The sequence below is a fragment of the Chelonia mydas genome, chromosome 8 (genome assembly GCF_015237465.2).
Source record: "Chelonia mydas isolate rCheMyd1 chromosome 8, rCheMyd1.pri.v2, whole genome shotgun sequence".
NCBI lineage: Eukaryota > Metazoa > Chordata > Testudines > Cheloniidae > Chelonia > Chelonia mydas.
Genome location: NC_057854.1, coordinates 95,554,069 through 95,573,219, shown reverse-complemented (window position 1 = coordinate 95,573,219; position 19,151 = coordinate 95,554,069). Strand labels below are relative to the sequence as shown.

At 38.8% G+C, this 19,151-nt stretch overlaps 1 protein-coding gene across 1 annotated transcript in view; it reads left to right on the top strand.

The window, feature by feature from the left end:
- Nucleotides 1-19,151, top strand: part of ZFYVE9 (zinc finger FYVE-type containing 9) — a 93,131-nt gene that overhangs the window by 59,146 nt on the left and 14,834 nt on the right. Inside the window, exons 6-11 of the mRNA XM_037907507.2 lie at nucleotides 1,912-2,088; nucleotides 2,676-2,845; nucleotides 3,482-3,605; nucleotides 5,273-5,395; nucleotides 6,431-6,586; nucleotides 16,895-17,119. Coding sequence (XP_037763435.1) covers nucleotides 1,912-2,088; nucleotides 2,676-2,845; nucleotides 3,482-3,605; nucleotides 5,273-5,395; nucleotides 6,431-6,586; nucleotides 16,895-17,119 — 975 coding nt within the window. The remainder of the gene's footprint in view (nucleotides 1-1,911; nucleotides 2,089-2,675; nucleotides 2,846-3,481; nucleotides 3,606-5,272; nucleotides 5,396-6,430; nucleotides 6,587-16,894; nucleotides 17,120-19,151) is intronic.

The window sequence follows — 19,151 nt, the reverse complement described above, 5'->3', positions numbered from 1 at the left end:
TGGAACTGGCTTCTGTCAAAAGACAGGATAGTGGGCTAGGTGGAGCATTGGTCTGACCCAGTAGGGCTGTTCTTATGACAAAGGTGCTGAGAAATGTTACATTTTAGATAGAGACATTAATACATTTCAGAATGTACTGAACAAGAACAATGAAGTATGCATGATTTTGGCTAGAGACCGCTGGCTCCATTTGGTTGTGAGTAGGATTTGTTTTTGTTTTGGAGAAGGGAGGAACCTGAAAATATTTTAGTTGAAACCAAATGTTCTTGTAAAGAGGTATAACAAAATTGATCACGTTACAATGATTTCCTTTTAAAAGCTTTTCTGTCCTGTTGCCAGCACTGATACACATCAGTGGTAGACAATGGTGACACCACTACTTGTTTTATTTTAGGGAAAGCATTGCCTGCATAATAGCATGTATCTGCCTCTGGGCCAACTTGTCATCTGTGTTTCTGTCCATCTGCAGTGCTTTGTAATGATGTTTTCCTTTTGCTAGTCAATTGCCTGTCAGTTCATTTGACCAGATCTAATCTCACCTGATCCAATCAGTTTCCTTGCAGTTCCAGATTTTTGTAATTCAGAGCAGTGGGTTAGTCATTCTTTGCACTTGTATAGATTATACTTTAGATGTAGTTATTTCACTTGGTTGCTGAATTGGATTTTCATTTCACTGTTTTTTGTTTGATAGTGCTTATCCATGGACAGAGTATGTGCTTAATTACAGTTCTGGATGCCATCTTTGTCTGAGAAGGTGTTCCTAGTTGATAGCTATTTCTGAACTGACACAGGCTGTCATGAAGTGAAGGAGAGAAGATTTGAAACAAAACTGCTCTGGGTATCCCAAGAAGGGGATCCTAAGGATATCTGTTTCCTTTGTTTTAAGTCTCCCTCCTATATGTCCAGACTCTGTATTGACACTGAATTGCTTTTTCAAAATAGTTGAATCTGCCCTACCTTTCTCGTCAAATTGAAATGTCTTAAAGGGCTCAAAATCCTTTCACTGGCTCTGCATTGTGTTTGTAGGTTGATGCAAGAAAGAGCTATTTTTCTTTATGTCCTATTTGCTTTTCTGTAGTTAAAGATGTTCATATATATTTATTTGAAGATGCAGTGTGCTCTTCTGCATGTGTGAATCACATGATTATCTTGTACAGCTGCACACCTTTTTATGTGCTTTTGACAATATAGACAACCCAATAAATAGCTCAGTTGAGATCTAGTTCTGCAGTGTTCTCTGACTAAAAGAGAAGAGCTTGTTTTCTGACTAACGTTGACTTAAAAGTTGTGTGTGATGTGTTTAAACTAAAAATCATGTGGGGTTTTTTGGGTTGAGTTCAAGTTCAGGTCATGCCTTCAAAAATTCACAGCACACAGACTTCTTCATACCTTGAAAAATAAGGTGTTAATGTAGACTGGTTTATTCTGGATATAAAAAAATACAATGTACTGTACTCATTTGCAAAAGTAAATCTGTTGCCTTGGTGTTGTGTAACCTAGATTGTAAAATCTTCACGGTAAAGGGTGAGGCTTTTGTCTGCCTGTAGAGCACCGTGTGACTCTCTGATATTGTATACATAATATTGATTTTTCAGATCCTCTAAGGAGACAACAAAACGACGGACAAGGAACTAAGTGCCACTAACACCAAAATATATAGCTAACAATTTTGGAATACGCTTCCATGTGAGCTGAGGTTCTTATCACAAAACACCAATACTCTTTCTTCAATTTTGTTCTTTAATGGCAATCTCACTGTATAAGTCCTCTCTGTTTTTAACCAAAGTAAGAAGAGATTGGCCAGGGTAGGTGGAAAAGCCCAGAGCTGTTGTAGCTGTGAATTTAACCATCATCATGGAGTGTTGTGTACTTAGATGTATATTCACATTTCTTGTTTTCTGTTTGCTTTAGCTCAAGCCTGGGAGAACATGATGAGTGCCTCAAGCCAGAGTCCTAACCCTAACAATCCTGCTGAATACTGTTCTACTATCCCTCCCTTGCAGCAAGCTCAGGCCTCAGGAGCCCTGAGCTCTCCACCTCCCACTGTGATGGTACCTGTGGGAGTTTTAAAGCACCCTGGAGCAGAAAGTAAGAAAACACTTTCATTCTTTCTTCTAAACAAGCTTTGATTAAATGTTAATGTGAATCCCTGGTAACACACCCCTTTCAAACCTTGCAGCTAAGGACACTTGTCATGTTGTGGGTGGGATCAAAGGGAAGGAGAAATGCAGACAGGAAATATATGTACAAATGTAATTTCCAAACACATGGAGATGATTGTTCCTAATCATGCTGGCAGATATTTCTCTAAAGTACTCAGTGTGTAGGAATTATATCCGAGAGCCCTATATATGCAATAAATTTTTTTTTTTCTTGTACTGATTAAGTAGATATGTCTTATTTTCTTAGTCTAGGGAATCTTGCACAGATACCATCTTACCACTTGTTCCTCCCATCTCTACTGGTTAATATAGTACTATCACCCACTGACCCTGGTGCCCTTCTGCCACCGTTTGAATTTGTATTCAGTATTTGCCTAATAATGTTAATATGGATTCGCCATATCCCTGCTATCATTGCTACTTTTTACATTAGAACTAAACACCTTCACTTTTCTTGAGCGAAGCTTCCAGTTCATGTTGCTGCAAGATTTTGAACTCTGTTTTTCTCTCTAGTGGCTCAACCCAGAGAACAAAGACGTGTTTGGTTTGCTGATGGGATATTACCTAATGGAGAAGTTGCTGATGCAGCAAAATTGACAGTGGCTGGGACAACTCCTGTAGGCACCCTAGCAGTGTCACATGATCCAGCCAAGCCTGTGACCAACAGCACTCTATCAGCAGAGGTGAGGAAACATTGTGCTGTTTGTTGTTTAGAACAGCATGGTCACGTTGTCCTGGATGGTACATTCAGTTCTATGGCAATTTAAGTGAGACTGATATGTGAAGTCTGTTGATTTAAGATTCTCTTTTAGTAATATGTATGGCTTATGTCCAGGCTGATTTTGAGGTTTGCAGAGTCCTGAAGCTGGCTATATATTTTGGAATGAGCCATTGAATTGCATATGCCATTATGCAGTAGCATTTTAGAGCTCTAATCCAGTATCAGGCCAGTACTATTCAAGGAGTTTTCCAAGCTTTGGGTATATGGCCTGTCTGTATGCATAAAGGGCAGGGCTTAAATTCAGCTGGAGCTGTCCAGAATGGCGCTCCAGTAAATATTTTCAAAATCGTGGGCAGAAGCTTGGTGTAACCGTAGCTGGTTTGTTTCTGTTTTGTTTGTACACGTGTTTATAGAGAGAGGAGGTGCTGGGTCTGTCTTAGTCTGTGTCAATGTCATGTACCAAGGGTTAACTTATATCCACTCTATAGAATTATCAGAGGTATATCTCTTTCACCTACATCTAGCAATCTAAGGGTGAAGTCTACCCAGCTCTTGCTTTTTTTAGAAAATGTCCTTTCTTATTGTTTCCTTTTTGTAGACTGATAACACTTCTGGATTCTCGGGAAGTATAACTCAGGTTGGCAGTCCAGTTGGCAGTGCGATGAACCTGATCCCTGAAGATGGTCTTCCTCCAATTCTGATCTCCACTGGAGTAAAAGGAGGTGAGAGCAGTAGGGGTAAATGGACACTTATTTGTGGCATTCACTGGTGGCAGTTTAACAATTTAGGCTGCCACATATAGATAGAAAGTGGAATGCTGGATATAGCCTAAAGATATTAACGATGAATACTAATGTGTAGTTAACTGACTTGGCCGTAGATAGTGCTTACAAGCACCTGTAGAAAACATCGTTCAGACAATGAAATTACTATTAAAAGTAAAATACAAAGCAAAAAAGAAAATTTAAATTGAGCCCAGAAGTATGTGCTAATTTCCTCATTAATCAGGCTATGGGGAACATTCAACACAGAGATACATTTTAATTAGTCATATAAATATTCATGTTTCCACTCTGTGAAATTTTCTTGGAACTTCTGTTTGGTTGAAGGTATCCGAAAATACATAATTCAATGACATCATAAATACCATTGGTTGTGATGAGACTTCTCATATTTGTGAGTATCTTAAATGAACCAGGAAGTTCTTAGGAGAGCGTTAGCATGTATTAGGGGCCTTAGCTCAATTTTCACTTTTTGGTAGTTTCCCTTTAAAATTTGTGGTTAGTTCAGCATATTTCTAATTAGACGGTAAGTAACTTTATCTCGGATATTGTTAAAAAAATAAGCATACTTTCATTTTCAAAACCAGTCTGCCCCAATCTGTATTAACTATTCGTGAAGCTGCCTAATTATTGAACCTCTGTAACAGAGAGAAACTAGTAACCTAGCTTTACTTAATTAAATTGCAGTATACTTCTCAGCACGCAAGCCAAATCTCACAAGCCCAACAATTTTACATGAATATCTTCAGTAAATCATACTTTGTGTGTGCTTGAATTAATTCAAATGTCATTGTACCTGGTTTGACTTACAACATTTTAACTACCAAGTGGACATTTAAATCACATTTACAAATATTTAAAATATACTTTTCACATTAGTAAGGTGAACTTTCTCTCTAGATGTTTATAGGTGGCAGGATAACAAACACCCTTCCAAATTTCCCTTATTTCTTTATAATGCCACATTGCTGACACATTGGCAGGAGCACAGATTACTTCACCAGTTTGGATCTTTATATTTAAACACTCCATTCATATGGATCTAATCAAAGAAAGTGTCTACAGTTTGAGTATCTTACTGAATACATTTGAGACGCAGGATTCGAACCTTCTGTCCAGTTTCTTGTATGTTTTTGTGAAATGTGGTTTCTCATGATGCTCCTTCCTATGCGGTTGTACTGTAGGCTGTTGCACTTAGATTGTAAATTCCGTGACTGAAGCTCCTAGGTGCTACCACAATATAAATACTAAGTGTTAACTTTTTTTTTTTAAGCATTTTACATTGTAGTCTACACTAACACGTGTTTCTAAAAGGAAGTCAAAGGTTTGATTTTTCAAGTTGCTACTGCTATTGATACAAATTAGTTGATAAAAATTAAGGCTGGAATTTTCAAAGGGGCCTGTGGGAGTCAGGTGCCCAAATCATTGAAATTTGAAAATCCCTGCCCAACAAGTATCAGAACAAAATACACTTTTAAATGTCAGGTAAAATGTAAGTGAATCAAAGTGTATACATTAGAGTGATGTCATTGCTTCGCTGATTACATTGCTGGGTAGATTACTGTCCAAATAAGCAAATGACTTCATGATGCGTTTCTTTCTTATAGACTATGCTGTAGAAGAAAGACCATCTCAGATCTCTGTGATGCAGCAGCTGGAAGATGGCAGCCCTGACCCTCTTGTGTTTGTTTTAAATGCAAATTTGCTGTCCATGGTTAAAATTGTGAATTGTAAGTTATTTTTTATTGAATAAGAGGGGGGCAAAAAGATTGTATACATACTCCTGGTTCAAAACACAGCATTTGATATTTACTACCCACAATCTGTGAATTGCTGCATGGAAGGAAAATGTACTATATTTTTATTCCTATTAAATTATAAAACGCACCTATCCCATGCTCTAGGTTGGATTAGTCCAGTTTGTATTTTTGTATAAAATTATCTGTACGTGCGCCTGGAGCATCCTACATACCCATCCAACCCAGCAGGGGTCACTTTTATTCACCAATCCTCCCCTAATTGTTAATCCACTTGAACCCTTCTCAAATCCTGGGAAAAGAGATAAATCTTTCAGTGATGCTCTGAAAACCAGCAGGACTGTGGCTCTGTCAGACCAAGGGGTGAAGTGAGATCCCCGGTCAGACAGTCCTCGCTGAAAACCACCTGGCCTCTCAGGTCATCTTGTCTACATTCTGGAGAGGGTATGAGTGGGGAGGCTTTTAGTTTAAGTGCCTCAGTTGGTCTCCACTTTTATTTCAAAATAAAAAGCAGGACACTTTTGTAGCAACACATTTTTAGGGTCTCAAAATGCTCATACAAAAGATAAAAATGCACTTTTAAAAATGTGCGCTGGTTTTGCTACTCTCTGCATCTGACGCAACAGCAACATGTTGGTCTTTCTTGGAACATGTCCTACATCCCCCATTCCCAAACCTCGAAGCGGTGTAGTGGCCCAGTGGACCATGCTATGCACCATCCGATTAGCCACCCCCCTGATTCCTCTACCCTCATCCACATTCCACCCCTATTTTGGAATGCAGACACCCAGTGTGTTGATCTGCTCTATTGTGTTCAGGCATGTTTGTGTGCAAGATTTGGGTCCTAGAGCCTTAGGTATCTGAGTAGCAAGTGCCAGAGTTATGCAATGTTAGAGTAATTGATTTTTTTAAAATATGCTGTCTTCCTATAGTGAAGTTTGGGCATGGCAACAGACGTTGAGTGGAAATCTACTTTTTCCAGCCTGAGTCATGTTTTCCTCTCTGCAGATGTGAACAGAAAGTGCTGGTGTTTCACTACAAAGGGAATGCATGCAGTGGGGCAGTCGGAGATAGTGATTCTCCTGCAGTGTTTACCTGATGAGAAGTGTTTGCCGAAGGATATCTTTAATCATTTTGTACAACTTTATCGGGACGCCTTGGCAGGTGGGAATGATTTCTATTTGAAATCTGTAGTAGGTGACTTCAATAAATAAAATGAATGGACTAGAGAATTGCTTTGATAAAATTGAGAATTTATTTTTATTTAAAAGTAGAAAACTTAGTGATCAAAGTTGGTAGTGGTCTGAGTTCACTTCAGTTATTAGTATTCAGTATTAGTATGATATTCACTAAGGTAAATGGGAGTGCAGTAAATAAAACAATATATCTAAGCTCTAATTGGAGAAGAGGGTAGCATTGCAGTAGCAACAATTATATTGAAGGGGAAGTGCTTTCCTTCTAAGCCCCTTTTGCCAGCTGTCTGTAATTTTCAGAAAATTGTACTTGGATAGAATTTTTTCTTGCATTTTTCAGCTCAAAGGTGACTCTCTAAGGTAAAATTCTTTTTAGTCCTTACTAAGTTCTGAAAGTGTGAAAGTGTCTAGGGGAGGGCAGGGGAAATGCTTCTGGGCCATGCATGCACACATGAGAGGGAGTAAGGTGAATAAAGGCCCATCATATGCTATTATAGCATTAGGGCTTGAGAAGTCTCCATAAAATAGCTCTGCAGTCTGTAAAGAGGGATTCTTCCATGCATTTGTCCAGTGCCTGGTCTGGTATGTCAGGTGCTGTCCTCAGAATTTGGGCAAGAGTTACATAAATTTGAAGTTGGTAGCTCTAGTTTTTACAGTACCTAGCACAGTGGGCTCCAGACTGGGGTTCTTGGGCACTGCAGTAATACAAATAATAAATAATATAATAATTTCACTTTGCAGTCAGAATTTTTTAACACATGGAAATAAAATGCAAGAAATCGTTAATGAAGCATTGTAGTTATAGTAAATGCACTAAAATTATCAATATTATGATTTCCTATAGTAATTGTAAGTTGGCCACATTACAGCCTAAAAAATGAGTTCATAAAGTAATATTATGTATATATGTAAGGCATGGATGAATTACAGTTGCTGTAGGAATCATACAGAATTTCCTGTCTTTGATAGGTATAGAATCCCAACCATGAAGTTGTATTAACATATTTTTTTGTACCTAATTTAGATATTACTGGGCAAACGGGCTGTCACTTTAACAATTGCCAGTCATAAGAATCCAAAAAGCGTTGGTCATAAAATAAAAAATGATGGTTATAAAATATCCAGATATGTTAATTTATTTTGTACTCCAGATTAGTCCTCTAGAGGAGAAATCGTATTGCACACAGGGATTTATATTAAAAATTCATATACATGTACAGATCATCTATTGCACGTTCTGCACAAAGTATTGTGAATAATCATCCAACCAAAGCTCTCTTTGAATGATCGATTGAATCCAACTGTTAAGTGAGATAATGAAAAAGAGGTCTCAAAATATTTGTCTTTGTACAACAAAGGCCAGCTTGTCCAGTGAAGGTGCTTGATACAAAATGTACCATTGTCACATGGCCTCACTGGTTTCAGATATGGTGGGAATAAATAATTTCCAAATCTGACTTAACCAACAACACAGAGTCGTTGTTGTCTTCTATGATGGTGTGTATATTGCAGTGCTGTGGAGTACAATTACACTACGGAGATACATAATTCATAACTTCTACATAATGTATTCTGAGTCCTATTTTTAACACTCTGCTGGTAGTAATTTGATGTACTACATCGCAGTGCTGAGAGGTAGTGCTTGCTGTTTTACAATTTTTAATCAGAAACCAAACTCCCACACTTAGAGTTCCCAGTTTTTGAGGTAGTTTTGAAAATACATAGTGCTATATTTCAGACCTGTAGTAGAAACAAATTGTATCTTGAGTAGTTGTATGATATAAAAATGATTCTCACTCAGGCTTTCATAAATCATGGCATGCAGGATAAATTCCCACAGCAGCATATTATGCATTCTTTACATATCCATCTTTTCTCTCCCAAAGTCATGTACCTATGAGAGAAATAAAATATGCATACATAAATATAGGATTCTTGCAGACTTGACTTTCCTCTGTCTGCTTTCCTCTCTATTCACCAAGAGGAAAAAAAAGTGAGGTGCCATGAGAATTTCTCGTGTGACTGTAAATTCTTGGGTGTTGTTAACATGCTGGTTATTACAGACATGTCCAAGTTTCCAATTTTGCCCATTTTATCAGAGGTGCTGCACCCCTGATGTTTATCAGTCTGTGAGAGTGGATTTGCAGTGAATGAGAATTTATTATAGAAATTAGAGACTGCTTGAAAACCTGCTTAGCAATTTTATTTCTTGATTATAATATATGTATTTGAATTGGTGTTGCAGCCAGGGAACAGAAGTATTTTTTTTGTTTTTTGAAGAAAGTTTGCTGCAGAAGGTAAATAGGGAGGAGTGTAACCATACTGGTTATCAATAAAGTGTCTTGAACAGCTAGGATACAGAAATTGGTTACTTAGTTTTTGTCACTGAAAATATGTGATAATTATTTTTGCTAGATTTAGGTAAGTAACAAGAGATGTGCACACACCTTTGGTGAATTTTCAGGAAACAAAATTAGATATATGTGCTTGCTCTTCCATCTCAGTTCTTCACTTTTCAACTCCACCTTCATGGAAGTAAAAATCTTAAGTGTTGTTTTTATACATATATATATAGGTAAAGTTGCATAAAACCATATCTAGTGCAGTGTTGATGCTAGTTTGAATTTTCTGCTTTGAAACTGCAATGATTTTCTTCATAAAGCATGTCAATTCACTGTCAAGCTGGGTTCTGTTAGGTGTATAAAGAGTTTTTAATTGCAAAACTGCAGATATGTTGAAGAAAAGATACGGGGTTTCAGTATGGATTGCATCCGTAGAAAATATATTTTAAAATGCAGGGCTCTTAAACCAAGTGTAATTGCTGTTCCATCCTCTCCTCCCCATCATTTTGTTTCCCCTCTGGCCCCTAAAGGCTTTGTTTGTTGTCAAGCTCCCTGCTGAAGTGTTGCTTTTCTTGTTTTGAAATGGTAGGCTAATGCTTTTCTGTTGTAGTAGTAATCCCATGATGATGTCTTTGTGTTGGATATAAGCCCAGCAGGAAGTCCAGCAAGTTGAGAAAGGAGAACTTTGTCCATGTCAATGGCTTCTTTGAAGCAGTCAGACATGCTAATTGAAAGCTGCTCGATACGCCTTAGTACACTAGCTTATCTTTTGATGGAATATAGTAAGTACTTGCATTTTAATATTGACTAATGTAAATCTGGCAACAGGTTATTTAGTTCCACTGCCTAAACACATTATAGGTTTGCGTAAGGTTTTGTTTAATTTTTATTACATTTTTCATTAAACGAGCATGCAGCATTAAGAGGAGCAACATAGAAGCCAAATACAAAGTTCATATAAAAAGATGTACATATAAAACCTGGATAAATGAGAGAGGTTTCATAGACCTTCACTTCCTGAGTGTAATGCACAGAGATGAATGCAAAATATACGTTACTTAGGCAAAGAGACAAAACCTAGGGAAGATGGTCGTACCATGGCATGGAGAAAAGATGAGAAAATTGTGAATTGGTCACTGAAACCTACTTTTACCAACCTTAACCAAGGACGGTAGTAAAGCATCAGTGCTTCCAGACAACATCACTAGTTCATCCTGAATTAGTTGCTGTTATCCCATGTGATTGGCCTAAGCATGTCTCAGTAAAGGACTGCCAGGCACAGAAAAAATCTAGTGTGTTCAGCTTTATATTTGTTTTCTCAAACTTGGCATCTTCTAAAGCATGTTGCACCAAAGTGTTAGATATATGGTTCTCCTGTGTATGTATTTGGCCCTCACTGCCATGCTCTCTGGTTTGTGTCTCACTTTTCCAAGAAGAGAGAGTGAAATTTTTTGTAGAAATTCAGCTGGCCTGGTTTCCCCCAAGTATTATTGGTTCAGTTCTATTGCTGCAGGATTAGGTTGCACAACTTTCCACCTTTACGGAATGGCATTTAATCTTAGGCAGTCCTTGATGGTGATTACTGTTCATGATGAAATGAGGGATGAGTGTGCAATGGAGGCAGCTCCCACTCCACTTAATTGCATATCAACATATTAAGAAATGATGCTGGGACCAGTTCTCTGATGTGGAATTCATCAAATTATATGTATCAAAGGGGTAGCCGTGTTAGTCTATATCCACGAAAACAATGAGGAGTCCAGTGGCATCTTAAAGACTAACAGATTTATTTGGGCATAAGCTTTTGTGGGTAAAAAACTCCACTTCTTACCCATGAAAGTTTATGCCCAAATAAATCTGTTAGTCTTTAGAGTGCCACTGGACTCCTCATCAAATGATAAGGAAAAGATCAAGAATTTTAATAAGCTCCACCCATATGGTTTAACTGAGCACTGAGCAGGGACGTCTTATTTTGTATGTTATAAGGATAAGGGTACATGAGAATATACTGGCACCTAAAAATCTGTTTGTAAATAACAAGGTAGAGAACTCGAGTTAGAAGCCGGTCTGTCCTCAGTAAAATATGGAAATAGCTGAAACTGGAAAGTTGTTTAAAGCAAGGAATGAAGAAACATGGTGGTCCTTTCCCTCCCCTTTCCTGGTATAAATTAATTTAACTGATGAGGTCAAAAAGTATTGTCTGATAAATATACAAAATTTTTTGCTCATTAAGCGAAGAAGTCCCAGTGAAGAACTAAAGACAGTCAGGGAATAGGCCTTCAGGAGGAAAGTGACACCAATGGACTGGCGTGTGATGATTTTTTTTTTTAAAAAGAAATCTATAGAGCTGCTTGGGATTTAAGGTCAAGGGTAATCCAGTATAACAGAGTACTTAGTTGGTATTGAACTTCTGCAAAGCTGCTTTAGATGCATCATGCACACCTATGGCAATGTATAAATAAGATTAATCTTATTACATCACATGTATGTGGCAACTACTAGCAAAGGCACCTTTCTCTGTATTTTGGAACTACTCTAGGTTTCTTTCTTTTTACAAGGAAGTTATAACATAGTCTACGTTAAATTATATGCTTTTGAGAAGGATAGCATAGCTGAGGTTCCTTTATTTAGAATTGCATTTTGGCTAGAAGCTTCTGAAATAACTAAGTGTTGTGTGCAGAGTAAATAATAGGATATGGCTGTGGTTTATGGTAGCAGGGTATTGGATGATTGAGTTGCAGTTTCCACTCTTGCTGGGTTTATAACCTGACTTTCAATTTGGGTTGGGATGAAAATTGTCCTGTAGGCAGCCAAAGTATGCATCCCTCAAGCTGTCGCCTTCAGAAGGCTGGTGCCTTTCACTTCTGGTTCAATACTTGGCTTCAGTCACAAATGGAAATGTTTGGTCTCTTCATCATCTCCGTTGGACAGTAGTCCATGTCACAGAACTGTAGAATACTATATAGCTTTATTTTCCTATTGTCTTTTGGTACAAACAGTACATGAGAGAGATGTATAGAATTAAATAGTTACACTTAAAGTAATTCAAAGACTCATATATTTTAAGGCTAGAAGATACTATTATGATGCTGTAATCTGACTGAAGAACTTCGCCCATAATTTTTGCATTGGGCTCATAACATCTATTTGAAGTAGAGGAGAAAAGATAGGCAAGGAAGAAGAGATGTTTTCCGTGATTTGGAAATGGGCAGAGAGCCAAGACAGATACTAGAAAGCTGTTTCAGAGGAAAGAGAAAGCTCTTTCATGGGCATTTCTTTTTCATAATTTTCATTCACTATTTAAACTTGGCACCTAAACGCATGATTGGTGCACTAGAGCCCCCATCTGCTGCTTCCTTTGTTCCTTCTGGTGCAGTGAATCAACAGACAGAGAGAGGAGAGGGAGGGCGTGGGGTCCATTGGAGTGTCTGCCCCTTCTATTTATAGTCCTATCCTCTAAGAGGCATTTCCAGCAGGGAGCATGGTGCCTGGGATACTGTGTGGACAGGAACCCCATGCTGCTGCTTTGCTAAAAATGTAGATTTTCTACCCATGCCCCTTTTCCTGCCAATGAATAGCTACTTAGCAGGTAATGGTCCATTGACCTTGTTTATACCTGGCTGAGGCATAAGCCTGCGCCTTTGTCTCTGAAGAACTGGTTTGGCCACTCCCCAGACTTGGAAGATGTTTATGGCCTTGTCTACACTAGTGGGGTAAATCAAACTAAGTTACGCTACTCCAGCTATGTGAATAACATAACTGGAGTCAACGTAGCTTAGGTCGACATACCGTGGTGTCTTCACTGCACTGCGTCAACAGGAGACGCTCTCCCGTCAACTTACCTTACTCTTCTTGGGGAGCTGGAGTACCGGAGTCGACCGGAGAGTGCCCTGCCGTTGATTTAGCGGGTCTTCACTAAACCTGCTAAATTGACACCTGCTGCATTGATTGCAGCAGTGTCTCCCTGGTAGTGAAGACAAGCCCTTAGTAACACCATACAGTGGAATCGTATAAGTTTACATACATTGTTGCTACACATATTTTACCAGGACAATAATGATCAGCACATTTTGAGTTTTCAAATGATACCTCACAAGGCATACTTTGTGTAAAGATTATTACAATAGCGTGCAAGGGGTAAATATAGGGGTACAGTTTGTCACAATATGCTTAACTGGTTAGAGTGTTTTTACTTTTTAACCTTTGAGAGTTCTTTTTTAAATGGGGTGAAAGTTTCTAGACGATAGAATTTGCAATAATTTCACAATGTAGATTTCTAACACATCCGTGTGCGTAAAACTCAAATTTAACTTGAAGACATGATCCTACTGAGTGACTCCTGTGAGATGCTGTGCGCCTTCAACTTGCATTGGGGAAATGAGTGCTCAGCACCTTGCAGGATTAGGACCAGTGTTAAAAAAGAGAGCCAGTAAAGCAACATTAATAACAATGTTCACAGTTTCTGAATTTTGGTCCAAAAAAGGTTAAATCACACTGAAAAAAGCAAGAGTTGCATTGAAGGTGGGTTTGCCTTTCTGCTTTTCCCCCTCCAGAATTCCAAATGGATCGGTACAGGGATATACCAAGGACTGAACACTTCTTGCTTGTTCATAAGTCCTATCCCTTGGAAACATTGCCATTTCAGAATCAGCCGCAACAGATTGTCATCTCCTATGCAAAGAGTTAGGATTCCTGTACTTGGCTGCAGGAGGCAGTGAGATGAGGCTTCTGTTTACAGACATGCCCTACTAATAAGCTATAAGCCCAAACTCCTAGGGACCTATAGAAAAAGGAACATATGATGATTGTGCTGGCCTGGGAGAGCTGCAGAGACAGTGCCCTTGGTCCATGAGGGCAAGAGAGGAACATCTTGTGTCGCCCTCAGGTGAGACTCTTGGAGCAGAACCATGTCCAGCCCTGACTTCAGAGAGAATCAGTGTGACTTGGAGCCTTCGGAAGTGAGTTGATCCAGGGACTTCCTCCAAACTACTGTTGGTTAACCCTTCCTTTGCCAGATAAAATTGTAGTAGCATTATGTATTTTTCACGCACTGTAATTTGTAGTCATTTGAAAATGGCTTTAGGCTGTTTCATAACAAAATCAAGAAGCCTTGTAACTGGTTGCCACATCTACCGTTCTGAGTGTCGATATAGCTACTTCGATGTGACTGAGATTTTACTAACTTAAGACCCAGTGTTCCTCTCAACTGTGTGGCATGGAGCAAAGCATTAGTAACTGCTTTAAAATGAACATGAATGTTGCCTTAAATTAACCGTCATCAATGAGGGGACTGTGGGCTTCAGAGGCGCGGACAGCTGTAGCAGAGGTGTGGAGACCGAGATCAATGCCTGCACAGCGATCTCGCGTAGCAGACCCGCTGACACTTGTGGAGGAAATTCAGCAGCAACTACTGCTTTTTAGAGGGCCGTTCACTTCCCCTTGACACACTCTCTGTTCCTCTCTCAGAAGGGAGGGAATGTACACATGTAGGACACCCAGCAGTAGCACACTTATCAAGTCGGCCATGCTACTGGAATAAAGGAAGCCCTGGAATAGTTGCAGAAGAGCTGGCCTTCTCCATGGATGCCTCCAGACCAGTGGTTCTCAACCTGTGGGCCGCTTGTGGACCAATCAGCACACAGCTGCGGCCCATGTGACATCCTCAAGGCCATTCGGGTAATATATATATTGTGTGGATGTGATCCACATAACATACAGAGAGCTGCATATGCAGCCCACAATGGTAAATAGGTTGAGAACCACTGCTCCAGATTGAAGGGATTGGTGCCAAGATTCCTCGTGGGTCTCCAGAGATGGCATGAAGGCCAGACCACAGTCCCCTCCATGAAGTGTGATCTCCCCTCCCTAAGAGCAGCATGTGTTGCCTTTGTAAATCCTAAATTAATAAAACACGAATTCTGACATTCAGTAAGAATGCGAAATGTTATCAGATGTCTCCATACATTATTTAAACCTTGTTGTGCCCTTCAATAAAGGGAAGCACATTAGTGTATTTTGTGTACACGAGCTGTGTGTGTTACTACTTGATGTTTTAATCAAAGCTTTGTTTAAATGTTGCATAGCTAGTTATATTCTTACAACAGAAAGACCAAGGATTAAATGAGCCAGGGAGACTGAACTTCTCTCCCCTCAGGTGGTGGTCACCCCAGTCAATGGAGTTGAAGTACATGTGGAAACATTTCCTTGTGCTTTCACAATCCTTGCTTTACCTATTTTGTAGATAGAAGTCAGTCTCAAGGCTGCCGGCACCTTTTGTCAACACTTGCATCCACTTACTCTCTGTTTAAAAAAGGGGGAAAGAATTTTGTGTTTGCCAAAATGAATGACCAGGATGGATCTCATGATTGGTGGATAGTAATAACATTTTGTTAAATGTTTTCTTAATTATCTAATCAACTTTAGTTCATAAAATGATTCCGTCAGTAAAATTTTTGCTTATTAGGGTCAAAGAATAGAATTTTGATTTAGAATTAGTGATATTTCTCCTGTATCCGTCTCAGCTGCAATTTACATAAACTAAACTAAACACTCCTATGTAATTCTTCAGCTGACCCAGATCTTCAGAATGTTTATGTGGGTACTGTATCCATTTGTGTAAAATTAAAAAAAATAGACATTACTGATTTGGCCAAATGTGCTGTTTTGCCACAAAACTCTCTTCCTTTTACAAGTAGCAGCATCTGAGGACCTGATTCATTAAACAAATGTGTCCAGTTTCTGCATTGGAGATTCCATGTAAGGTCATGAAAGAACTGAAAACAGATTTTCTGTTAGGGGTTTTCATAGCCTGAGGCACCGTGGAAGCCAAACTTTCAGTGGATCCCTAATCTCAGTGTAATACACCTCTTGAATTGCACATCAATAACAAAACTGAAAGCAAGCTCCATTCATACTTGAGGTGCATATCAAAGTAACTGTCTTTTTCTCTAAGTATGACTAGATAGCATAGTAAACATGTAATCTATCCCCTGATGTGCATATAAAAATTGAGAGTAAGGGTGTTGGTGCCTATGTAGCTGTGTGCACAATCCCTGATTTACACACATGAATGGACCTAAATCAGGCAAGTACCAAAATGAACGTATGCTCTTTTATGTATGTGCTCCTACAAATCTGGCCTCATAAACGTTTCAAGACTCATGGTTGCACATGTCACAAGTGGATATTAAGTGGAGTAGAATTGCTTTTATTTTTCTAAGACCCCATCTACACTAGAAAATTAGGTTGGTTTAACTACATTGGTCAGCAGTGTGAAAAATCCACACTCCTTAGTGGCATAGTTAAACAGACCTGAATCCCTATCTAGACAGCGCTAGGTCTACAGAAGAATTCTTCTGGCGGCCTACTTACTGCCTCTTGGGGAGGTGGATTACCTACGCTGAAGGGAGAATCCATCCCGTTGGCATAGATAGTGAAGCGCTGCAGCTGCGCCACTCTAGCATTTTAAGTATAGACAAGCCCTACGTTTTTAAGCTTTAAGACCTAGTTATATCACACTGACCTCTAAGATGCTTGGGAAACCCAAAATGAGGGACACCACTGATGCAGCAGAGCACAAAGCTTGACATGATGTGGGAATCGCTTATTGAATGTGTAAAACTTTTCTAAACTTGGTTTCAAGGATTGGTATAATTTGCAATGGTGGAACAAATCTGTTGCCTCCCCAATATTTTTGGATGCATCTGTAGTCTGGGGTGGAAATTCCAGCACAGAGATACTGTAGAATAAGGGGTAACTTGAATGTTCTTGGGTAGTAAGTATTTTCATTCTGTAATGTGACTAATGGGAGTTAACTAAGGATGTAATTCCAGGAAGAAAAGTGTGTGTTTAATCTTATTTTTCTCTTTTAAAACAAGTTAGTAAATTTTTTGGTGCAGACTTTAGTGCAGTAAAATAATGAACTTCATGGTTCCTAGGTAATGTCGTGGGCAGCTTGGGACACTCCTTTTTCAGCCAGAGTTTTCTTGGCAGTAAGGAACATGGTGGATTTTTATATGTGACATCTACATATCAGTCACTGCAGGACCTGGTGCTCCCAACTCCGCCCTACTTGTTTGGTATTCTCGTTCAGAAATGGGAGACTCCCTGGGCTAAAGTGTTCCCCATCCGACTGATGCTGAGACTTGGAGCTGAATACAGACGTAAGTAGCCTGTGTTCTCTTAACTCTAGTAATCTGTGTCTGTGTTTGGGTGACATTTCTGAGTACTGTGGTTATGTACATCAGATATACAGGAATAGTGATTGTGGGGAATGTGCCCCACTAACCACAACCCCAGTGATTGTGCCTGTAGATAGATACTTTACTAAGTCAGTCATATGACCTAAAACTTTTTAGCTACAATTAAAACTATTAACCAGCTAACAATTAACTGAGGTCCTGGTAACACAACCTGTGACCTAAAATAGAAGAACAGTACATGGTAAGTCTGATGCAGTTGTTCTATTTAGGGCAAAAAGCTGCTTTTGATACTGTGAAATTCATTACATGCTTAGTGAAATGGAGGCTTCTCTTTAGTTTTTAGGTTTCTTAACCATGCTCATCTAAAAAATGGTAATATATATGCAGGTGAAACTAACTTACAGTACTTTATAGAAAGGCAGTACCAGCTGATGACAGCAAGCTACAGAGAGTTCTTTAGTTGGACAAAGTCTAAAACTGGCATAAAATATTCCCAGAATGGCACTGTCCATATTTGGATCTAAAAGAAGTCATGTTAACTCCTAATTGGCTACCGGAAAAGCTAAGGGCTTTCTGCACTATTCATCGGCTGCCTGGTTGGTAGGTCGGTTTAAAGCTGACTTGCTGTGAAAAATACATTTTAGATTCTTCTTTGTGCACCAGCACTGTAACTTCCATAGCATTAGTAAAATATAGTATTAGTAAAATATATTTCACAGGCTTGCCAAACAACGATATTAAAATTTAAGTTGGTGTCACTGAGAGTCAAAAAACATCCACTGGAAATTTTCACAGGCTTTGTAGATCAAACTTTTCTTATCACATAAAAATTAGGACTGTATCGCGATTAATAATAGAATACCATTTATTTAAATATTTTGGATGTTTTCTACATTTTCCAATATATTGATTTCGATTACCACACAGAATACAAAGTGTACAGTGCTCACTTTATATTTATTTTTATTACAAATATTTACACTGTAAAAAACTAAAAATAGTGTTTTTCAATTCACCTAGTACAAGTACTGTAGCACAATCTCTTTATCATGAAAGTTGAACTTACAAATGTAGAATTATGTAAAAAAAATAAAACCTCATTCAAAAACAAAACAATGTAAATCTTTAGAGCCGACAAGTCCACCCAGTCCTACTTGTTCAGCCAACTGCTAAGACAAACAAGTTTGTTTACAGAAATGCTGCCCACTTCTTGTTTACAATGTCACCTGAAAGTGAGAACAGGCATTTGCATGGCACTGCTGTAGCCTGCCTCGCAAGATATTTACATGCCCGATGCGCCAAAGATTCATATGTCGCTTCATGCTTCAACCATCATTCCAGAGGACATGTGTCCATGCTGATGAGGAGTTTTGCTCAATAACAATCCAAAGCAGTGCGGCTTGACATATGTTCATTTTCATCATCTGAGTCAGATGCCACCAGCAAAACGATGATTTTCTTTTTTGATGGTTCGTGTTTTGTAGTTTCTGCATTGGGTGTTGCTGTTTTAAGACTTCTGAAAGCTTGTTCCACACCTCGTCCCTCTCAGATTTTGGAAGGCACTTCAGATGCTTAAACCTTGTGTCGAGTGCTGTAACTATCTTTACAAATCTCACATTGGTACCTTCTTTGCGTTTTGTCAAATTTGCAGTGAAAGTGTTCTTAAAATGAACATGTGCTGGGTCATCATCCAAGACTGCTATAACAGAGCAAGAGGCATATAATTTTCCCCAAGGAGTTCAGTCACAAATTATTTAATGTATTATTTTTTTAACAAGTGTCATCAGCGTGGAAGTATGATCTCTGGAATGGTGGCCAAAGCATGAAGGGGCATACGAATGTGTAGCATATCTGACTTGTAAATACCTTGCAATGCTGGCTACAAAAGTGCCATGCAAACGGCTGTTCTCACTTTCAGGTGACATTGTAAATAAGAAGCGGGCAATATATCTCCCATAAATATAAACAAACTTGTTTCTCTTAGCGATTGGCT